The sequence below is a fragment of the Taeniopygia guttata genome, chromosome 8, assembly GCF_048771995.1.
Source record: "Taeniopygia guttata chromosome 8, bTaeGut7.mat, whole genome shotgun sequence".
Taxonomy (NCBI): domain Eukaryota; kingdom Metazoa; phylum Chordata; class Aves; order Passeriformes; family Estrildidae; genus Taeniopygia; species Taeniopygia guttata.
The window spans coordinates 17,291,389-17,313,377 of NC_133033.1; the positions used below are offsets into that span (position 1 = coordinate 17,291,389).

Sequence of the window (21,989 nt, forward strand, 5' to 3'; positions counted from 1 at the left end):
TTACATTCATACAAATTCCCATATTTATTTGTAGACAAAAAATACCATTCACATAGCAGAAAAACTAGATGAAAACAGAGACAGGATAGACTTAGAGCACTATGAGTTATTGGCAAACAGACTTACATGATAGCAATAAATATATATACACACAAATTTTACTTAAATATAGAGAAATCTTTATTGTCTCATTTTTAAGTACCAGCCTAATTTAGTATTAGGAATTCTTGAAAATAAATTACTACAGGAATGCAAGTGAGGAATTTGTAGAGTCTATTTCAGGTAAAGTTTAGTTTGTCTTCTGTTGTTACACTATTCGACCAAGATATACTGACTTGGGATATTTTTTCTTTAGATCAGGCCACTGAACAATGAAATAATCAGAAAAGTAGTAAAGAATCTTTCCAGACAAGGATAAAGTTTCCACACGGCAGATGCTCTCTACATACACAATGATTGTTCTTTTTATTTGTAGAAGGCCAAGAAGAAAAGCAGATAAACAGACAGGAACACATGTTCCTGGTCCATTGCACAATATCTGAAAGAGATGAAACATATTACAAAAGTAAGTACTCAGTTTTTTTCACGCAGTAAAGAATTAAGTGTATATTCATTTAACATTACATTTACACAAAAATATATTTCAAAAAATATTTTTAAAAACCCAGAAAAAGCAAGTGAACATGAAAAAATAGGAGAGGCAAACAAAATACATTAATTCAAAGTATCAAATAATACCATATTCAAAATACCATTTTTCTTTACAAAAATATCATATTTCTGTATATGTTATAAAGGAGGAAAATACCTCTGAGATGGCAGAGTTTTTTTCTGTGGAGGAAAAGCTTACAATTCCTTTACTTGTGGGTATATAACTAAAACAACTTCCACTCTCAGTCACAGCCTTGTGTTGTATCAGTCATGAAATCTGTGCATATAATAAAGCCAAAGGAATTTAATTAGGATTAAAGCTGGGATCTAGTTATAAACCTCTTGAACCTTGGCTTAAGTCAGCAAAACACTTAAGAGTTCATCAAAAACGTGCTGATGAATTAGGACCTTTACAAGAATCTATTAGCTGATATGTGTGACTAGATTTTATTTTTTATTTTTAATAAACACTAGGAGACAGTTAAAAGCATACAGAAGGAAGCTGTTGTGGTAAAAACATGTCATGTCCTTCAAGCAGAGATCTCAAACTCACTTATAAATGTTAACAAAAGAAAGCACTCTTTTTATTTTATACATTGTTTGAAAAACAGATTGCTTAAAAGTAAAAGGTTTAAACCAGGGTGTATTAGGCACTTTACTTGGTATCAAAATTGATTTCAGGCAAGAAATTTCTTACTAAACTTAAATACTACCATGTAATCAGAACTTTTCTGCACAGCTGGAGTTACATGGAAATAAAGAGTTCTTTTATAAAATCATGGCCCTATACCCCAGAAACTCATATTTTTTTTGTTCCAAGTTCACCAGCTTGTGAAAGGTATTATACTGGTGGGGGAAAATTTTTTAGTTTTTGCTTCAGGGCTGTAACAATTAGTTCAGAACATTTCCTTTCCTGCTTCATGGCAAGATCCCACTGATAATCTGGTTAGCAGCACCCTGCCTCAGCTAAAAGCAGCAACAGATTTGGTGCTACGGAGTTCCATATTCTCTCATCTATTATTTGCCTTTATTACAGCCCCAGAAATCCAGCCTGGGAATGTGATGACTGCAATGCTGTGTTTTCTGACCAGAATCAACAGACTGTAATACTGTTTCTAAAAATGTTCTGATTTTATTGTTGATCTTAATTGAACTATTTATTAATGCAAGACTTGACTGATGTTTTCAGAGTCCCTTACAGGTAATGTGTTGTATGCAGTTTTAATCTTGAAATTTTAGGGTATAAATATGCACAGATACTCGAATTTGAAACTTGCAACAATGTACTTACTTTGTATTTTTTGGTATAATATAGCTTAGAAGCTGAACACATCTTTACATCGTAGAATTTTGAAATCAGAGAAGAATACCGTGGTTTCAAACCTCCTCCTGAACCTGATTTCAAGCACATCCACACTGGGTGTGCTTATATCCTACTCTACAATCTACTGAGAATGAAGATCTGATTTTTATACATTTGGCTGGGTGAATAAGGACATAAACCAACCACACATGCTGCCTTTTTGCATTTCAAAGAAACTTTTCCATATCTGTAAAATAAACAATACATTTTGCCGTATTTCCTGGAAAGTTTGATTGATTTGCATGAATGTTGGCTGTAATGGTGCTACATGGCTACTGACATGTACCTTAAGGCATGTTTAGGTATCCCCACTTCTAATAACGTTGTTTCTGTAGTGTAAATGTACGCATAGGAAACAATTTGTTCTCCTGTGTCTGCAGACAAAACCCACCATCATCCCTGCAGAAGCTGGGCTCTTTCAGATAAGTGCATAAGAAGCACCTAAAGCCCCAGAAGATTATTTACTACTTACTATTGTTGTGAGTTGAATATACAGTCTAACTACTGATTTCCTATTCAAAACTCAGCTTTAAGGGAACAGACAAAAATGTGCACCACTGCTGAAGAGAAACTGCACTTCCCCTCCCTTAGGAGAGCTACCTGAAGTACACAGATTTCTCACCTTCACTGCTCCCCAGCCCTTTCTCCATTCTATTGCCATCCTCTCTCCTCTCCTTTCCTCAGTGCCATCATTTTCCATCAATTTGTCTGCACTCTACCCAATCCTCTGAGATGTCTCCCACCCATCCTCAGTTTTTTTTGTGATCATTGGTGTTCATCTCTCTTTGCATCCCTGTTCTTCCAGCTGTCTTGCTTCTTGAATGGCTCTGTACTCTTTTAGCCTCCATCTACTATGAAAGCTCAAACACTGGTCCCTTACTTTCCACAGTCTGACACAAAATATACCAGTTGTGGATATGATTTAGGTCAGGTGGCCATCCTAACATTCTAGTGAGCCCAGAAGTTGAGAACTGTAGAACAGGTTTTAGAAAAAGCTGAAGTTTTATAACCATTGTCTTTATCAAGCCACAGAATTCATCCTGCGTCTTCCCCTTTATTAAGCCTGGCCAGCAGCTCCAAAATTTTGGTATTTTGGTATTCTTGTGTCTAGATGCACACATAGAGGTAAATGCCACAATGAATTCCAAACTAAGTGTACTCACAAAAGATCATGTAATGAAATAACAGTAAATGGGTCTATTTGTGAATCTCTGTGTAGCTCTGAAGGCCACACTGAGCTGCCGTTATTACTTTGCTGAGGTACAAAACAGAAAGATAGCAATCAAAATTAAAATCATAATAAAATACCTCTCCTATATTCAGGTTTTGATACCATGCATTCTGTTCAAACTTTTAGTTTATACTTTCTGACTGTTTATAATTCGTAAGCTGCCTCACAGATGCCCTTTGATCCACAGAAAAGTACTTGCATGCAGGAAAAAGGATCAGGAAAATTATGTATTTGGCATCTTTAAAAAAAAACATGGTCTGATCATAACTCATGTCCTCTGCTCTTTCCCCTTCCACACATATGAGTTCAAACAGGACAAAGCAGATGTGGCTCTATAGGATTCCTCATATAATACTCTTATTATAGGTGCTCCTATCCCCAGATCCTTGTATTTAGGAACTGGTCATGAAAAAGACTGTTATAAACCTGCTGAAGCCCACAAACAGATTCCTATCTCAACTGATGGCTGTGATCTGTAAGTCAGAACTAAAAATTATCCTTCAGTTAACCTTTAGTACGTGTCTGCAGACATGTCCTGCTTAGAACTGGTGTAGGTACAATTGCAGTGGCAATTCCTCTCCAAAAATCTGGTCTGACCAGTCCTATTTACTCCCTCTCACACTGCCAGCATGACGAGAGACCAGTGTTCCTTCTGCTTGGGGTCCAACATCATACACTCTTCAAGTGTATGATGTACAGGGGAAACTTCTGAGGAAAAAAGTATGTACATTATAAAGAAGAGGAACCATTGCAGAAGGTGTAAGGTAGAAATGTTGCTGCTCAGCTCCTGCCTGTACACAGTCTGGAAAGGATGATGGAAAGGAACTGAATCGCCTACAGGCTTCCTCAAAGATGAGAAGAGGAGCAGTCCTACTAGTGAATTTCAAAGCACTATTCAAAAGTAAATTTTGGAGATTGATATCTTACAACTTGAAAAGACCAAGGCTTCTGCTTTTCCCCAGCAGCAGAATACCAGTATCTCCCAGTGAAGCCCATGGCAACCTCCAGTATACTCTGGGGAATAGGCAGGCAGCTACTGGACAAGAAAGGACCAGGTCCTCTACAAGGTCAAGCAGCTATTGAGGGTGTTTCCCTCAAGCATCTATTTACAATTATCTCTTTCCCTCAGTATCCATTTATTTTAGCTACAAGGCTGCCTGTAGAACATTTGTGTTGCATGAGATATGCCTCTGAAAATCTCTGACTTCAGGCTTCCTTAATGAGGCAGCAGAAAGGGGGAAAAAGGGGGCCAAAGGCAATTTCTGTGTCACTTTTGTGACCTCTTGGAGCTGCAATTGTCCAAGGACTTTCCTGGTCACTGGGGGTTCCTACTTTGTTGCCAAGAAGCTGTAAGGGATTGTTCCAGAAGCCAGTGCTACAGGTCTCTCTACACCATTCATATGCACCTCTAATGCAAGGAAATGTCCAGCCCCCTGTTAAATTGGCTCACTGGATGCCTGGGCTCACAGCTAGGTCTATAAACTAAGTCCTAACATACTAAAATTTTCTGCCAATTCAATCTAACCAAATTCTAAACAGTAAAACAAACAAATCAAGCTGTTTATTAATGGAGGTTTAAAAGTAAACGATCAGAATACAACATTTACCTTCAGCAACTCTATAAATCTGGTTTCCTATTAACCACTTCTATATAAAAATGCAACAGTTCCTGTCTCTGTGTTTCAGATACTTTCCACAGCTGTTGGAAGAAAGTAAGCTAAGCCAGCAGTCTGGGAACTCTGGGAACACTGGCACATGGCACCACTGCTGATAAAAGCTACTTTAGAGTGGGTGAATGCAGCACTGTAGCAGTGACATTTACCAGGGAAAACACTGAAAGCAGAGCTTGCAGCTTCACTGGGATTAAATGTCACTGGTCAATGCTAAAATGAGTAAAGCAGTCAACTTGCAGTTTTTCTCGTAAATACATAATCATACAATTGCTGTATATCTTTTAAAGAACAATTGTTTAAGTACTACTTATGTTCCCAAAGTACAACAATCAAAAGGAGGACAATGAGAGTCACCCTCAATTTAGTAGAAAGTGGGAAACTAATTTGCTAATTTGCAGGACACTGGCAACACCTGCTGTTCTTAATGATCTCTGCAGAGATTGGCCTTTTGTCACCTGGTCAAGAGCAGAAAAACTGCTGCTGGCTGTGGAGGCTGGTGCTGTGGGAATGTGCCTGTATGAGCTGAAGGCTGTGCTGCTTGCCAGGCACGGAGCTGCCTCCTGGAGTACCTGTAGGACACTGCCTGGGCCTCTTTGTTCTGCTAATGCTCCCTACTCCACTGTGCTGAACACCTGGAGATAAGACTGAGGGAGTAGGAGGTGGTGGTGATAGACAACTAACAGAGGTAAAGGCAAATGGAGAGATACAAAATGGACCAAAGCTGGGTTAACTGAATGATCCCTATCTATGCAAGTCCTACCTTTTAACTGCTATGCAATACCTACTTTTTAACAATGTTGGAAAATCCTATTAGATATTTCTATGTTATAGGAATAATGAATTATTTTGTTTGTGTGGTTTTGTTTTGATGGGGGGAGGTGGTTGTTTCTGTGGCACAAGAAGTGAGACTCTCCAATGAATTTATTTGTATTCTGCTATGTAAATTACAGCATCTCATGAGCTCATCAACTTTTGCTTGGTTTTAATATATTACTATTTCAAAAACTTCACACTCAAATACTTAAGCATGTTGAGAGGGAGTGTTCTTATGGAAACTTTTGCTCTTTAGTATATCTGAAAATTCAAGTTTTGAACACTGAGCAAAATTAGCTTAGAATTGTTAATACTTTTTACAGTTTAAAAAAGGCAGGAACCTTTTTCAACAATTCCTTATTATTGTTATTGATGGTGAGAAAGAAGAAATTCAGGTTCTGTTTGCCCAATAGGAAGGTCATTAAACTACCTACTGGTTTATTCTTTTTGAAGAGTGAAGATCTTATCCAGTTCACTTTCCTTCACCACCTGCATAGAAAACCAGGTAAAACTTCACACCCTATTTTCTGTTTGAACTTACCTACAGAATGCAAGGCAGGATAAAAAAAAAAAAAAAAGCCAAAACTAGCTGTGTAGTCTGATGTAAATCAGGTAATTAAGGTGGAACTGAATTACACCTGGGTACACTTTTATCTTCTGCTGTCTAAATCACTTGAATCATCAGGGGTGCAAGAAGGTAGTTCTAGTGTCCTACAGCAACAGCTTGTGTTCAGGCTGGTCAGCAAGTGTAGCTTGTAGCACTGCCATGAAAACCTTCCTTGCTCACCTCTACATCTCACTGGTACAGTAGCTGTTGTTATTATCATACAACAGAGCCGGAAAGTGAGGTGCTCTTAAAAACAAGTGGAGGCATGTGTGGTCCTACAGGCAGATTACCTAACCAGGATAAATAAGATTAGTGGATGCCAGAGTGGGGAAGAGAGAAGTGGAAGAGCAAAGACTCTAAATTAGTACACTACACAGCTGAGATTCTGTTTGTTTCTGTGTATTACTTTCATCACTGAATGAAATAGATTGGGAAACATCACCTTTTATGCAGCTCTCACTTTCTAAAGGTTTGGGGACAGAGAGAGAAAAAAATCCTACCTAGTGCGGTTTTCTATGGGAGAAAAGGAGAGCTTCTGCAAAACCACTAGGAACGAGATGTAAGATTTGAATCGTAAACAGCATTAGGCATTATCACTTCTGCCTTCTAGGCCTGACCCAGAGTTACCAACCCACTGTCCTCAGGGGCAAGAGACAAGGGAAGAGGCCCAGCTGATGTGATTTGCATCAGCCTCTGAATACAAAGCAGTGAGGGAAGCTCCCAGCCCCCATAAAGACTTAAAACAGCTCAGGTCTGCTTGTGGGTATGCCCAAGGGCTTTACTGATGAAAAGAGAAGATATTACTGGGGTCATTAAGAGTGTCAGAAGTTAGGCAACAGCTTAGTCAAGAAGGTTCATTTGGATGCCTAAAGAAACATGTAGGCTTTAAGTTTTTCTAAGGAGTCTAACATTAAACACCATATCTAACTGCCCCTGTATGCCAGGTGATAGGTCTGTCATTGGGATTAAAAGGTCTTTGGAGTGGTACTTTCCATCAGCATACTGCCCAGCCTAGCTGCCAAATGTAAAATGAGAAGTACAGAATGATCAATTAAAAATAATAATAAATCACAGCTGTGAGACTGGTACTAAGGCTCAACTCTGTGAAAATGTTAGTGTTGGTTATTAAAACATTACATGAACACCCAGGCTGTCAGTGGGACCAGCAAAACAACCATTGAGTCTTTTGAGAAATTGTGGGAGATGGATAGGTTGGTTAAAAAAGAGCAAGATTACCAAAGCAGATACAGGGTGGAGAATAAACTAACTCCATACCTACATTACTATAGAGTGGGTATGTGGTTTATTGCTGCTGACAAATTAGTGGGAAGTAGAGGAAATTTGACCTAGTGTAGATGAAAAAGTTGGTCATAAAAGAATTCAGTAAAAAGCCTTTGCCAAGTAAATGAAATGGTAGTTACTAAACTACATCTCTAGCTACAACACTAGGTACTAGTTGGCTTTCAGCAGTGTCACCTTGACTGAATAAGAACCAGACCACAGTCTCTTGGTCACTGAGAAATACTATCCAACCTTTTAGAGCCTCTTTACAAATAATTTTTATATCTCTTCATATAAAATGTACTGCTTATTTTAGTAGCCTGCTTCTACTTGAAAGGAGAAATTAAATCCAAGGACTTTCAAATATATTCACACTACTAGCAGCCTAAGTTAAGCCTTTAATTGCAAATCTCAGTGTGTCTTTTACTAATCAGACATTTAACTTCAAGTTGAAAGCAGTATTTTAGGTTAACTAAACATGATGTTTAAATGTTCATAAAACATCTCTTGGGCTACTGCTTAATAACTGAAGCTGGTATAGCAAGAATGTGCATCAAATACCTCTCTGAAATATCTTCACAGTGTAAAACCTAGAGGTGCTGGCACTCTGTCTCTGCATACCAGTAGTTAGATTTATTAAGACTGTTATGCTTTATAACATAGATGGAAGTGTGACCAGGGTGTTCATTAGGTTCATAATGACCCTGATAGCTGATGAGTTAAGACTCTTTTACATCTAAAAATGCCTCCTTAAATCTAAGCTAAGATCTCAGTTTATCTTTACTGCTACTCCTGTCCTCCCTCTGAAAAGGAGTGTCTATAGGCAAGGCTAATTAGCAGTCACAGAAAGGGCAAAGCTACAACAAAGCTTTGAGCCAGCTGACTGGAACAGCTTCAGATGTTTGTGCTCAGCACAGGGTAATTCTGCACTGGGGCTGCAGGGAAGCTGCACACAGTACACAAGGTAGGAGGGGTGGATAAGACTCAACAGCATCAACACTGAGAAGTTAAATTTTGATGTCTTCACTTTGCTTTCTTTTTGGATGAAAAAAATTTGTATTGCTGAAGTTCTTAATCCAGTGTTCTTACTCTTGCTTATTTTGACTGTTTTGATCCTAGAAGAACATTAGCAGGTCAGACATACAGTCAGTCTGGTCCAAAGAATTAAAAACACTGCGGAAAGATTCAGTGTACGAAAGAATGCAGCAGATAGTCCTAATATTGCATTATACAAAGATCACTTGTTATAAAATGAATAAAGAAGAAAATGCCACCACCCAGATTTTGTAGCTTTCCACAAAGTTCCAATTAGAACCATGATATAAGGGACAATAACTTACTATTTGTCACAGTAATTTGTGAGAGTGTTATGAACTTAAGGCATTTTGGGCAGGGCACAAAGAATGGAAAATCTTAGCTAAATGAAATAATGATCTCTTTTCATTTAGCTTACTGTGCAAACACTTCTGTAACCAGAAGCTGCCTTAGTCAGTTTACCAAGTCAGGGGATCAGGCATGTGTGATGAGATGTGCAGTCATAAAAGAAGAGGTGATTGCTACAAGCATGATAAGCTGTGCAGCTTTCAGGCTTCTAGAAAGAAGTTTCATTTTCATTCTCTGACAGCAGAACAGTTGCTGTGCAAATGTAAACTTACTACAGACTTCCCACAGGAAGGAGGCCCTAATGTGGGAGAACCGCCTTCTTAGCTTGATTTAACCCAGGTTTTTCCAAATAGCAGCCATCTGAAATATCTACTTATTTCAGACTCTGCAGAGCCCTGAGGCAGTGGGAACTGTTGAGAAGAGTCCCCAGAAAAGGAAAAAAAGTCTGGTCCTAAGGGTCCAGGATGTGCAATCTGCTAATTAATGAAGCTTTATGCAGCATTTCTGCACAACTGTAGGTGAAATTTAATTATATTAAAGAACAGCAAATCACTGACCCAATTACATATGGCTGAAAACAAGGACTGGGCACAATATTTTGCAGCTTCTGCTGTGCGGTAGGGGCACATCCCTCATTTTCAATTTGGATTTCAGGTATACCAGAATGAGCAGGGTAATCATGATCCAGACAAAAGGCTAGATCACCTGAAAACTTAGTTGCAGGGTTGGCAAACTGGCCTAAAGACAAAGGTTCTGTAAGCAGCAAGAGAATTGAAGACCAGAGTCCTTTGAACTTGTATCTACTGACTGACTTCAAGCATGCTAAAGGAAAGATGTAACTTTAGTCTAGTCCTTCTTGTATATCAAATGATCTATGTAGATGCAGTCATTTTCTTTATCTTTGAAAAAAAATCTCTGTGCAGCTTGTGTAATTTTCTATAAACAAAAGATTTGCATCCTTTTCTAGATAATAGATCTTATAACATCTTGTTCTAGTTTTATGTTTCTTTTTAGCCTTTCTCTCAATGAAGACAGCAGAAGTCTCTCTTCTCTGACCAGCTGCCTGCTTGCATGGTAGGAATTTGCAGTCTCTGAGACTGCATGCTAAATCTGGCTGTAGCTGATGAATGGTTTTAAAAGCTTTTCTGGGGGAAGGTGGGTGTAAGCAGTGTGTTCTGGCACAAGACTTTCCTTCTCTGGAATTGTAGGCCTCTGTATAGGAAGCCTATCTAAGACAGATGTTACAAAAACTGCTCACGGTATATTCACCTGCAAAACACTCTGACACTTACATTTCTATAATTCATGGCCACGGCTATAGGAACACAAGCCAATCATCACTTCTGACATCTTAATTGTTACTTGGCTTAATATCTCTACAGGGACTTAATTTTGCAGAGTGCAGATGTTCCTAACTCAGAAATGGGCCCCCTGAAGATGACCTCAAGCTGAACAACTCAACTAACTTTTACATTTCTTAAACTCTCTGGAGCCCCACTTCAAGTGTAGGTCAAGTCCTGCAGGACAGCAAAGATCTCCTGGAAGTTGTTCTGTTCTTTCTGAACTTACTGTCTTGAAGAAGGGTTAGATGGAACTGATTGCTCAGGCAAACTAAATCAGGAAGCTTTGCCAGATCAGTGTGAGATAGAAAAGGGACACAGTGCTCATCGAGTAAAGCACATATCAAGTGCTCATCAAGTAACTCCAGTGCAGCTGAGTTTGCTGTTTCCCTTTTGCAGCTATTTGCACTCTGCAGAGAGGCTTAGGTTGGCATAACTACAGTATCTGTTCCAAATCTTGCCTTTGTGCACCTAATGGTTTGCTCCCTTTGCATTACCTTTCTTGTCCTGCATTTCTTGACAACTGCAACACTTCTGTGTTTCTCTAGCTTTAGGCTGCCTACAGAAGACTTCAGTCATTCCTTCATATATACACATATTTCTGAGAAGCCTGAAAGCAAGTGTAAGGGTTTGGGGATCACTCATACATACAAATGACTTTGAAGCAAGGTTGTCTTTCCCTCCTGCAGTTAAACAAAACCAGTGTCTAGACTGAAAATGTACAGCACCCATGAGCTGTCCTGTTTAAAAATATGAAGCTCTCAGCATGGTGTAATACTGTGCTTGTTTCTAAACTCAGTTGTTGATTTTTATGCCAAAAGTTATAGATGAACCTGTGAGTGCCAGCATTTGTCCCAGCCTAGCTCTAGTTCTTTACATTACAAAGCATTACATTTTGCCAAGAGTAGAGTGAGTTTCAATTGACTGCAAACATTTTTGTGGAAAGGCAATTAAATATTACCCGTTGCTTCACATACCATACAGTCTTTTCACTGGCAATATGAGGTATTTTAATCCCTGAAACAGTCTCCTTGGATAAGTGTTTTTAAATCTTTGCAGCTCTCTGAGTTATTATATTTTACAGAATTCTTGAACTAAGATATACATACAAGCAGTAGTAAGTAAGCAGCTTTCAAGTGGTACATGATTTGCCATAATGCCAGGGATGCTTCTGCCAGCTGCTGTTTTGGTTGACAACAGCACCTGACAAAAAGTAATTTGGATTGCCTTCCCCTCCAGCTCTTTAACCATGGATAAAGACTCATTTTGAGTCAGGGGCTACTTTAAATACTGCAAACGGCCTAAAGGCCTTGCTAAAACATATCCTTAATTTTTCAAGCACAAGTGTTTTCCAAAATGTTCACCTTCTGATAGCTTATCACAGTTTATCAGCTCCAACACCATTTCTAATAACTCTGTGTAAATCTCTCTGTCACTTTAAATTCCTTTGGTAAACAGAAATCATGGAATGAGATTAGTAACTTCCTGCTTCCTTTATTAAGCTATGCAGTGAGATTTTTCCAATCAATTTCTTTTGCAATAAGTAAAAAAATACACTAACTAACACAGTGGTGTAGCAAAGTGATTACTAAATAGTTACTCACATTTTTGTCTCCTCATGTAAACAAACTTGACTATTAGCACTGCCCCAAGCAAAACCACTGTAGAAAGAATAGCATGCCACCTTCTCCCCTCTCCCAGTTTTATCTCCAGTTTTCAGAACAGGCTTGAAAAACAGCAACTGCAAAAAACCTACTTCTGTTGTCTTGCACACTAAACTGTTTGAAAAGTCCAGCAAGAGAGCAGCTTTTGATCTGACAGGAACTGACCAGTACTATTGAGATCACATTACTCACAGCAGCCTCTCTAAACATTCAAAATACCACAAACATTAAAAAGCCTCTTTAGAATTAGCCATGCACTTCACAGAGGGATTTAAAAAGAGTCTTCTTACAAATATTCTTACAAATATCTGTTTCCTTACAAATATCTGTGTGTGTATATATGCTACTACTAAATTATGAAAAATACCTTGCAATGCACTAGTTTTTACATGTTTAATTTAAGCATTTTAAACCTCATAAGTATTAATTTGAAGTTCTGCTAAACTAATACCTTTTAAAAAAGCCTCAAGTTTAGATTACTGACTCAAGATGACAACTCTAGAAAAAAGCCAGCTGTAAACAAATTTTTTCATACAAAATTGTAAGACTTAAAGGTAGGAGACCAGTGCACTACCTTTTGTGTTAACACAAAACTTTCTTGATTTAATATCTCCATTGTAGTTCTGCCATCTGACAACCGTGAATGCTTCTGACTTGTTTAACTATGTGGAATATTTTAAAATAAATGTAATTAGCATAAGAGTGCAGTTTTCTGAACACTTGAAAAAGCTATTAAAGTGCTGAGGAATTGCTACTTCAGCAGTGATGCTTCTTGTCATTAGATGAGATAATTAGTGTCAGTCAGCCAAAGACTAAATAAATATGCATTGTAGCCCAAAAGTCCACGTAAGCACAAGAACTGAATCTGTATATATTTGTGCTGGTCTGAACCTGTCTGTGCCAGACTGGTCACACCATTTTAGAAGCAAGTCCAGCCAACAGGATAACCAGGCTTTCAGGCATAGTTTGTGCTGCCGCAATCCTGAAGAGATACTATCAGGAAGCAGCAATCTTGTTTTTGCTAGCTCTGCCAGCATAACAAGGGAGTGACTCTGAAGGTACTTGCAAACTTTGAGAGGGAAAACTGGTATTTGCTATTCTAATTCACCAGCAGTGCAACCTGTTCTCTCTTTCTTGATGTATTGCTGCTATATTTGATTTAAAATTAAAAATAGTTTTCCTGTGAATTGTAAACCTAAGCTTACATATGAGATGCAGCCTGCATATTCCAAGGTCTTTTATGATGTGGATTAGTAAGTTCTCAATAAATTAAAATTTTCTGTACCTACCAAATCTGGTTTCAGTTTGTAGGTTAGAGGAAGAGAGTAAAGCATGGAGTACAGTGTTGTCACCACGGAGGAGCTCCAGGACTGCCTAACCTCGCGGCTTCTGGGAATGCGCTCCAGGCTGAACTGGAAAAGAGCACGGGGAGCGGAGCTGTTACTTTGCTGAGAATGTTGTGCCTCCTTCTATTACATCTCTGCCAGCCTTTTCCCCATTTCCTTAGCCTCGTTTGGGGACGTTAGTGTACAAAACGCACGCAGTACGAAGCACAGAGGAGCGCTGGCACCCGGAGCTGTCGCTCGGGCCTCCCGCTCGGAGCGGCGGGCGCGGGCGGCACCTCGCGGGCAGCGGCGGCGCCGGGGCCGCCCGGGATTCACCGCGGGAAGCGCCGCAGCCGGGCTCGCCCCTGGCCCCCGAGAGCCTTCAGCGTGTACAAGCGAACAGCACCCCCTCAGATCAGTACTCGGTGAGTATGCAAGAGATCAAATGCAAAATAGCTGTATAAAGAAACGGGAAAGAATTAAATAAAAAATAGGTAAAGAAGTAACTTTCTTGGTTCTTTCTCAAAATGAAGATTATTCACGGTGTTTAAAAGGTATCAATTTAGTAAAGCAAGGAGGATTCCTTTTGTCTTGAAACCCCGGGAGCAGGTGTTAGGCTGCCTGCCCTCCTTGCAGGTGCCTTTAGCTCAGTGGAGAGGAGCTGCACCTAAGAATTGTTGCTCTGGCACAAGGCACTCCTGATGCCAATGACATGTTGGACTGTTTTAATGAAAGACAAATGTAGTGGCTGCAGTGCAGTGCTCAGTGGTGCTGACATGTGGATAGTGGTTGTTACCTCACTTCACATGGGACACCAGATCACCTCACCACCACCCTGGAGGAACTTACTTGGGGTATGAGAAACTCTAAAATACTGAAAATTGCCCAGTTACTTCACGTGCATATTGCTAATTGTCATGGCTTAGTCCTGGTGATTTTTGCCCCTGAAAGAGGGTGTTAACGAAAGTTGTATGGTAAATACAAACTACAAATCTGTCTTGAATAGTAGTAACTGGGACTATTTTTAATATATAAGGTAGAAAGAATTAAAAAAAAAAAAAAACACTTGTAAATGTAGAATGTTACTTTTCTTGACTGAGATTATCCTGTTTCATTGTGATATCTTTTTTTAATAGCTGTGATACTAGAAGGCATTAACAGATGCTACAAACTGATTTTTTAATGTTTTATTTCCAGGTGTTGAAACTCTGATTGCATTACTCTGACAACAGAATATGGAAAAATAAACATACCCCCCTGCTCCCTATTCAACAGGTATCTGGTTAGCACTTGCCTCTGTTTCTCAAACCTTTGGAAGTGTTCAGGTGACAAAAAGAAATGCTTTAAGTGGAGTTTAGACCCTTGCATAGTGCTCAGCCCTGCAAGAAATATGGGTATGATAAAGTGATTTTAGGCAGATCAGGGTCCAGTGGAGCTATTCAGATGAACCTTCACTGTAAATAATGGTGTTAAGGAGCATTTGACAAAAAAAATGTACGCGATTTTCATCATCATTAAAAAAATCCAAATAATTTCAGCAGAACTTGGCAGAAACTCCAAACAGTATCAAAGTAGGAATTTACTTGGAGAGTTCAAGTAAAATCAAGCTGATTTCATCTATACTTTTCAAAAAACATGCAGGAAACTCTGCACATCAGTGTCTATGTCATGTTAGGACTTCAGTCCACACATCAAACAACTCCTAGGTATTAAAATGAAAAACCAAAACTGGGGGGTTTTGTTGTTGTTTCTTTGTTTAAAAGTCACTGCCAGATGCTTCTGTAATCCCAGCCTCTCATCCCATTAAGTACTGTCAATGTTCCAAAGGTACATCCTGTATATTTTGCTGGAACACTGCATAATATGTCTGACATCACAAAAAGATTTCTCCCCTATCTACTATAGTGTCATATTGTTGCATCTTTGTTTTCTTTACATCTTTAATTCACTCAGAATATTTTTTCTAATTTGAAAACAAATGTTCCAAACTGGGAAATCTGTAATGTAATTTCAAAACCGGTGATGTAGTCCTTTACCTAGTTAATGTTATTTTGCAAGGATGCAAGGCAAAGCTGGTGGGAAACTGCAACTCCTGTGAATTATTATAATATTCTCTGCTGAACATACTGTAATACTTGCAAAGAAACTGACTTTACATAATTCTTTTTCATTATGAGAAATAAGATTTCTTAGCATAGTACCTCTCATGAAATGGAAAAGAACATATGGTCAGAAGAGGTCTATGTAAAGGTTAGTTAATCTGGTTGCTCATCTTAGACATGACCATGGGGGTATAGGATTCATGTTCTTCAATAAGTTGTCTGCTGCTGGAGCATGTTGCCAGCAGCTGAAACAGGTTCTCTATGAGCATAGAAGGTTCCCTGAGTAACAGCTCTGGGGGCATCCATGTGGAATAGTTGTGGTTACAGGTGGGGAGTGATAGAGAACAAAGAGGCCAGTGATAGCAGGACCAGAGACTTTTCATAGGAGGTATTTTTTAGTTCTTTTTTAAGAGGCTTAGTGGGTTCAGGTGCAGCATTTTTCTTCTTGTAAGCAAGATGCTCATTCTGGCTTTCTTTCCTTCTCCCTGAATAGCTGTTAGAACAGAGCTAGGCCACAGATCAAAAAGAAAAATATTTGAAGGGGTGGGAGGTGTGTGTGTTTAATTTTCTCTTACATCACTAGTTTTCTGTTACATCATTATTGTAATTTGTCTTCCATCTGGTCCCTAGTTCTGGAAAAATCTACTTCCTTAACAGGATGAGGAAGGGAATGACCATGTGTTGAAGCATTCAGACTTCTCCCTTTCACTTATGCAAAGGTTCAAGTAGCTACTAAGACATAATTTTTAAATGTTTGATAATCTCCAGTGTCCCCAGTAACAAAACACACACTGTGTGTGCGTGAAAGCATGCTTTAAAATTTAGCAAATATATATTACATGCATGTGAGATTTACTTTCCAAAATTTATCCTTCATTTTTACTCTAAATACTTTTGCTCAGTAGGAGGAGACTGGTCAAAGGAAAATGAGCATCTGTTATCCAGACATCAAGCTCACATGCAGCCAAAAATGCTCCTCTGGCTTTCAGTGTTGAGGGAAAATATAACTACAGGATCTGTTAGTAGTTGGAGGGGTTATAAAAGAGAAGATGCGTAGCAAAAATAAGTGAGCCATGAAAACCACATAACCTTTTAATACTGAAAATATGTATCTTTAAGAAATCTAATAATTTAGGGTTGGACATTTTTCAGGTGACTGTGTGAATGCCTATTTACCCAACAAGCAGTCTCTGAACAGGAAATACCTCTAGTCACTTTATTAAACATTCCTCCTTGGTGCACAATGAGATGTGAAAGTTGCAGTAAACAAAAATGTCATTCCTTAGTGAGTCTGTGGTTCTCCTTAGCAGGAGTTGCCTTACATTAAAAGGGTTTATTCTGAAAATCATTGGTACTGAGTCCTACTGTCTTTTGTCCCAACAGCGCTGCTGAAAACAATGGAAGTGCACCATATGAAATCAACACTGTGTGTTTTACTATTTGCTCAAAAGGACTTAAAATTTTTGTAGTCAGAACATTCATTTCCACTGTACTTATTCCACTAATACTTTCTACTAATTGCACTGGATGTCAGATCACACTTTAGGTCAGCTGTCTGTTAATCATACAGCAAACGAGCTGAAAGCAAGCAAACATCTGAGAAAAAATAAACAAGACATTTCAATGATTTTTTCATGAGTTTTAGAAGTTCAGCATTTGCTCAGGTCATCAGCCAGAAAACTGACAATCAGAGGCCTTGCATCCCTTTTAAACAAACATTTAATATTTTATTTTAAAAATACAACCATGACACAGTTTAGGAACACACAAAGCCAATACAATTTAAATTAAGGTTTTCTTAGATAAAATACTTTTACAGAAAATTTCTTTCAAAAAATACTATATGTCACTGAGGGAAATGCCAAACTAAAAAAAAAAAAAAAAAAATTTAAAAAAAATCCTCTCTGCAATATTTTTGCCCCAGTATTCTTACAGCTACAGGTAATACTTCAGTGGCTAGCTGGTAAAAGTGTCCTTGCAAAGAATCATTACCAAACTGCCTTGAATTAGAATCTCAAGATCATTTTTCTTACATGAGTATTTAAAAAGTTACCTGGGACTCGGAGAATGTTTCAGCCCTTTTTTGTTCAAAAGAACGTATTTTAGCTTCACTCATCTTATCTGAGTCTGCCAAAACATAATGTCTAGGAGAATATGACTCTGACAAACAGCTAAGTAACCTCAGGATTTCTGTTGTGTGTCCTCCTGTAAAACAAAACAAACTGCAATCAGTATGTGAAAAATTTTGTAACTTTCCATTTCTCCAGTTGAATCAGTCACTTTTCATTTTAAAGCATAATAGTATTACTACTACCAGTGAGAAAGTATCTTCTGAGAGTAAAGGATTCAATTAGAGGATGGCTGAGACTGTTTAATCACACGGCAGGAACTCAGCTCCCAGGAAAGGCCTATTGATGGACGTTTTCCAGTGAAATGGGATTGAGCCAGGGTCACACAGGAGTCTGACGTTTGTGTTTAATGTCCTGTACACGGTGCAGAACAACCGGGCACAGAGTGACACTGTGCTCTGCACTCAGAGGCCACCCCATGGGCGATGGCCAAAATGCAGCTGGGCAGGACCTGCCTCAGAGCTGCACCTTGGAACAGAGCTGGCCCTGCCCTGTGCCCTGTGCTGTGACCTGCCAGGGCAGGGGTGTGCTACTCAGCTCGTCACAGTGAAACCAGCCAGCCAGCAGTGTCCCCCTGCAGCCACCGCAGTGTCACCCTGCAGCCACCACGGTGTCACCCTGCAGCCACAGCAGTGTCCCCCTGCAGCCACAGCAGTGTCCCCCTGCAGCCACAGCAGTGTCCCCCTGCAGCCACCACAGTGTAGCTGCTGGGTGCTGGCAGAACAAGCAGCACCCAGCAGTCTTCACGGTCTTCCCAGTCCTCTGTGACACGGTCACTGTGTCCCGGGGCTAAACTGGCACTAAACCAGAGAGAAGGGGAGTGTGTACATACTGGGCTTTCTGGCAGCTGGGTTAATTTTAGTTTTTTTGTCATTTGAGTTTCCTGAAAAGCAGTTAGAGGGATACTGTTAGAGTGGAAGGAGGGGAGAAGGAAGATTGTGTAGGTCAAGTGGAGCAATCTCACCTTTTATCTGTTGGACTGCATGAGACCAACATGAAACCACACCCACAAATACATAACCAAAACCAGAAAACTACATGTGTTCCTGCTACCTCCTGCTGTTCAGTGTCTCCAGGCTCCCAAGAGACCTTTGTTGCACTGGTTAAACACTCATAGCTGGTGAACAACTGACAAGAAGGAGAGCTGCAGCATTGCACTACACTTTGCCACCTTTCTGTACTATTTCATGTGGTATTTTTCAAATATGTTTGAAGATATTTTCTCCCGAGTGGTGTTTGTTAAGGTTTCATATATTTTAATGCAATCAGCTGAGCGCTCACAGAAGAGCAGATTTCTACTTAAAAGTCTCAAAGAATAGGCTTGAACATGACACAAATCTAACTGACATGTATTATTTCACCTGGTAAGCTTATGTACAGTGGAAGTATTCTTTTAATACAGACTAATTAGATTCCAGAGGACTAAAAGAAAATACACACATTTCCAGCCCTAGTGGATTTAAAGATGACCTGAAGAATTATAAACCTGCCAGTAAAACTCAGATGCAGAAAGATCTCAGGATTATTACTCAATTAGTTGGTGTGCAAAAACCAAAGGGATACTGAGGTCCTGAAATCACAGCTGGCCTGTATTTGTCAACTGCAAATTTTCAAATTTTTTTGAGGTAAATGAATTGCCCTCCAACTCATAACACGGCAAAAAGGAGTAGCAGATGTGTACATCCCCTTTAGTGAGGGAGGCATTCTTGTCTCTGACCCACGTGTGACTCCTGTAAGTAGATCACGACGTGGGCTGGGTAGGTTGCAGAGTGCCACGTACGCAAGGGGCGTGCCCGGCTTCGGAACGCCGTGCCCGGATCGCCATCGGCAGTGCTCGGCCAGAAGTGCGAGCAGCTGCACAGTCCTGCACCAGTGCTGCCGGTGCCTCCCGTGCGTGGCTCTGGTAAAACGCGCAACACTGACTCCACTCCAGGCCCAAAACGCCCAAGCGCAGGCGGCGGCCCCGGGGACACCCGGCCCGGCCCGGCCCGGCCCGGGGACACCTCAGCAGCTGCTGGGGGGGCGGCACCGGCTCCTGACACACGCAGCAGCGACTACAACTCCCGGCATGCACCAGGGTAGACGGGCAGCCTTGCTGGCCGGTCACGCTGCATGCCGGGTCTCGTAGTTCCAGGAATCCAGGAGCGGCAACTCCACGGCACCACCCGCTCCCAGCGGCGGCAACCCCCACTCACCAGAGCCGGCCACCACCAGGAGGCTGAACGGAGGCGTCCGCCGGTCGCGGCGCCTCTTAAGCAGGAACACCAGCGGGACAAGCAGTAAGGAGAGGAGGAGGAGCAGGAGCACGACGACGGGCAGCTCCTCCATGCGCGCCGGGGCCACCTTTCGCGGAAGCGGCAGTGGCGCCACCCCCATACGGCGGCCGGCGCGGTTCAAACCTCCGCGCGCTCTGGGCGCGGTGGTGGCTCCGGGGGTGACCGGGGCTCGGCGGGCCCGGGGCGCGGTGATGCAGCGTGAGGGGCTCCCTGCTGCTCCCCCGCCGGCGTCCCGGAGCTGCGGAATACCGCCGTAAGCACGGCGGGAAGGAGAGCCGGCGCGCTCAGGGCCCGCTGGGCACGGGCAGCAGGAGCCAGAGGGGCCGGCTGGGCACGGGCTGCAGCAGGAGCCGGGGGATCCGTGGCTCGCAGGGATTCCTGCGGGAGCATGAATATGCATATGAATATGGATATGCATATGAATATGGATATGCATATGAATATGGATATGCACTGATACCGATCCAGGTATGTGTGCTTACATGCAGCTGTAATGTTACACAGCCTACAGTAATGCATAAAATAAAGAATATTAACGTTTCACTGCCTGTCGTGGTTCTAGTTTTCATTCATGGTAATACTTAAGCTTTTGGTTTCAGGAAGAAGCGTGGAGCAGCGGATCAGCGCTCTTTCCGCCTCAGTCAGCATCCAGCTTTGTTGGGAGAGAGCGATGATTCAGCCGCTGCGCTGATCTCAGGTGCGACGTGTGTTTGCTAGAAAGAGTAAGCTCCTGCATTTTATGATTAGGAAAGAGTTTGTTCATAATTGTCTTTAAATTACCTGCCAGGGAGCAAGGCCCTCCTCTTGGGCACTGAATTAGGAGCAGTGAACTCTGGAGCTTTATGGAGAGGTTTGATGCTGCTGCTTTGTGGGGTGAGTTGTCAAACACATGAAACGTGACAGCTGTGCACTTGTACCTCAAGTGTACAGCCACAATAAATCAAACACATTGCAATTCTGCGTCTGCCTGCCATGGTTTCTCTGGCTGTTTTTTTTTCCCTCTTACTATTCCTGAACAAATTGGACTTTTTGTATCCCTACCAGCCTTGGAAGCTTAATATTTCTCTCTCATTTTTAACAAAGGTGTGCCAGTTGTGGATTCCAATGGTTATTGTATGTCTTACAAGTAAAAGATACAAGCTCCAACAATCCTTTGGCATCTTAGGGTCTGAAGTGAGTCTTTGTGATTCATGCTTCACAGCTCTACAGATTATGTTTTTTTCTTTATGTTACGGTAACATATAATTTTGCAGATGCTTTAAGCAGAGAGTATTAAAAACAGTATTACTATGGTAAGCTTCTCTTCCACCCAAATGAGTAACCTCACAAAGTTATCTCACTGCCTAGTCATTACTGACATTTGGAAGCAACAAGGTTTTAATTAAAAGTTCTGTGGATGATGCATAAATTTCCAAAATTCATTTTGATTTCCATTTAATTAGCTATGTATAATTAATAAGTAGGGACAATAGAGGTGCAAGTCAATGACAGAAGAAAGTACCATAACACCTTTTCAGACATAAAATACTAGGTTAAAACAAGACAGTAAGTTCTATGGACAATTCAAATACTAATTTTGTCTACGGTCATCTTTTCTCCACTTGTAGTCTCTTCAATGAAAATAAATGATGTAGAATTTATCCCAGTTGCCACAGCAGGTGTAGCTGGCAATTATTTTATTTAAGGTGGGTTTTTTTTCAAGACTTCTCAAGATCCTTGCTCTTCTTTTTTCCTACTATAAATGTTAAAGAACTGCTTTTTATTAGGCATTTGATTACAAGAAACAGTCCTGGAAACTCAGCAGTAGAGATTGATATAAAAAGTTTCAACTTCTTTTCTCCTTTTCATGGTATTTATTCTATATATACATACTTTCCCTGCTAATACAGAATTCTTGTGTAAATGCATTTGGTGAGATTAATGAGAAACTGACCTAAAACCAGGGAAGTTGGAAGGCATTTAAAAATAAGAGGAAAAAATTAGAGTGATGCAGACCTGTTATTTGGAGTAGGCAGTTTATTGGATGCAAAGGTTTTGACTTTCAAGGAGTCTAAAAATCTAAGCAGTGAGTTTGCCTCATAAACTCCTACAGCTAGTGCTTGAAGTCTGGTAACTCATTGTTCAGTTTGGAAGAGTAGGAGATGTAGTTTT

General features: G+C 40.5%; 1 protein-coding gene and 3 long non-coding RNA genes across 5 annotated transcripts in view; 3 read left to right on the forward strand and 1 right to left on the reverse strand.

The window, feature by feature from the left end:
- On the reverse strand, nt 1-20,365 carry ALG14 (ALG14 UDP-N-acetylglucosaminyltransferase subunit). The gene is made up of 4 exons (XM_002189066.7): nt 19,758-20,365; nt 17,487-17,638; nt 13,296-13,418; nt 1-538 (listed from the first exon to the last, which is right to left on the reverse strand). Exons 1-4 carry the CDS (start codon nt 20,272-20,274, stop codon nt 308-310), a joined length of 1,023 nt encoding a protein of 340 aa, XP_002189102.6. The 5' UTR covers nt 20,275-20,365; the 3' UTR covers nt 1-307.
- LOC115496213 (uncharacterized) lies at nt 457-2,230 on the forward strand. Its single transcript, XR_003961622.4, has 2 exons — nt 457-565; nt 1,688-2,230. It is a non-coding gene; the product is annotated as an uncharacterized lncRNA (long non-coding RNA).
- LOC115496214 (uncharacterized) lies at nt 13,414-14,603 on the forward strand. Its single transcript, XR_003961623.4, has 2 exons — nt 13,414-13,756; nt 14,529-14,603. It is a non-coding gene; the product is annotated as an uncharacterized lncRNA (long non-coding RNA).
- Nucleotides 20,179-21,989, forward strand: part of LOC115496212 (uncharacterized) — a 6,751-nt gene continuing 4,940 nt past the window's right edge. The window contains exons 1-4 of one of the 2 annotated variants that reach the window (XR_012057040.1): nt 20,179-20,306; nt 20,438-20,535; nt 20,626-20,711; nt 21,446-21,523. This is a non-coding gene — a long non-coding RNA (uncharacterized lncRNA). The remainder of the gene's footprint in view (nt 20,307-20,437; nt 20,536-20,625; nt 20,712-21,445; nt 21,524-21,989) is intronic. The other variant, XR_012057041.1, reaches the window with a different exon arrangement.

What these genes read in the sequence shown, in the direction of transcription:
- ALG14 (XM_002189066.7), bottom strand. Translation starts at nt 20,274, where the DNA reads ATGCATATCCATATTCATATGCATATCCATATTCATATGCATATTCAT. An exon ending in AAACATTCTCCGAGTCCCAG is followed by an intron (nt 13,419 to 17,486) that starts GTAACTTTTTAA and finishes GCTCTTTTCCAG; the next exon opens with TTCAGCCTGGAGCGCATTCC. An exon ending in ACAAACTGAAACCAGATTTG is followed by an intron (nt 539 to 13,295) that starts GTAGGTACAGAA and finishes CATCTCTTTCAG; the next exon opens with ATATTGTGCAATGGACCAGG.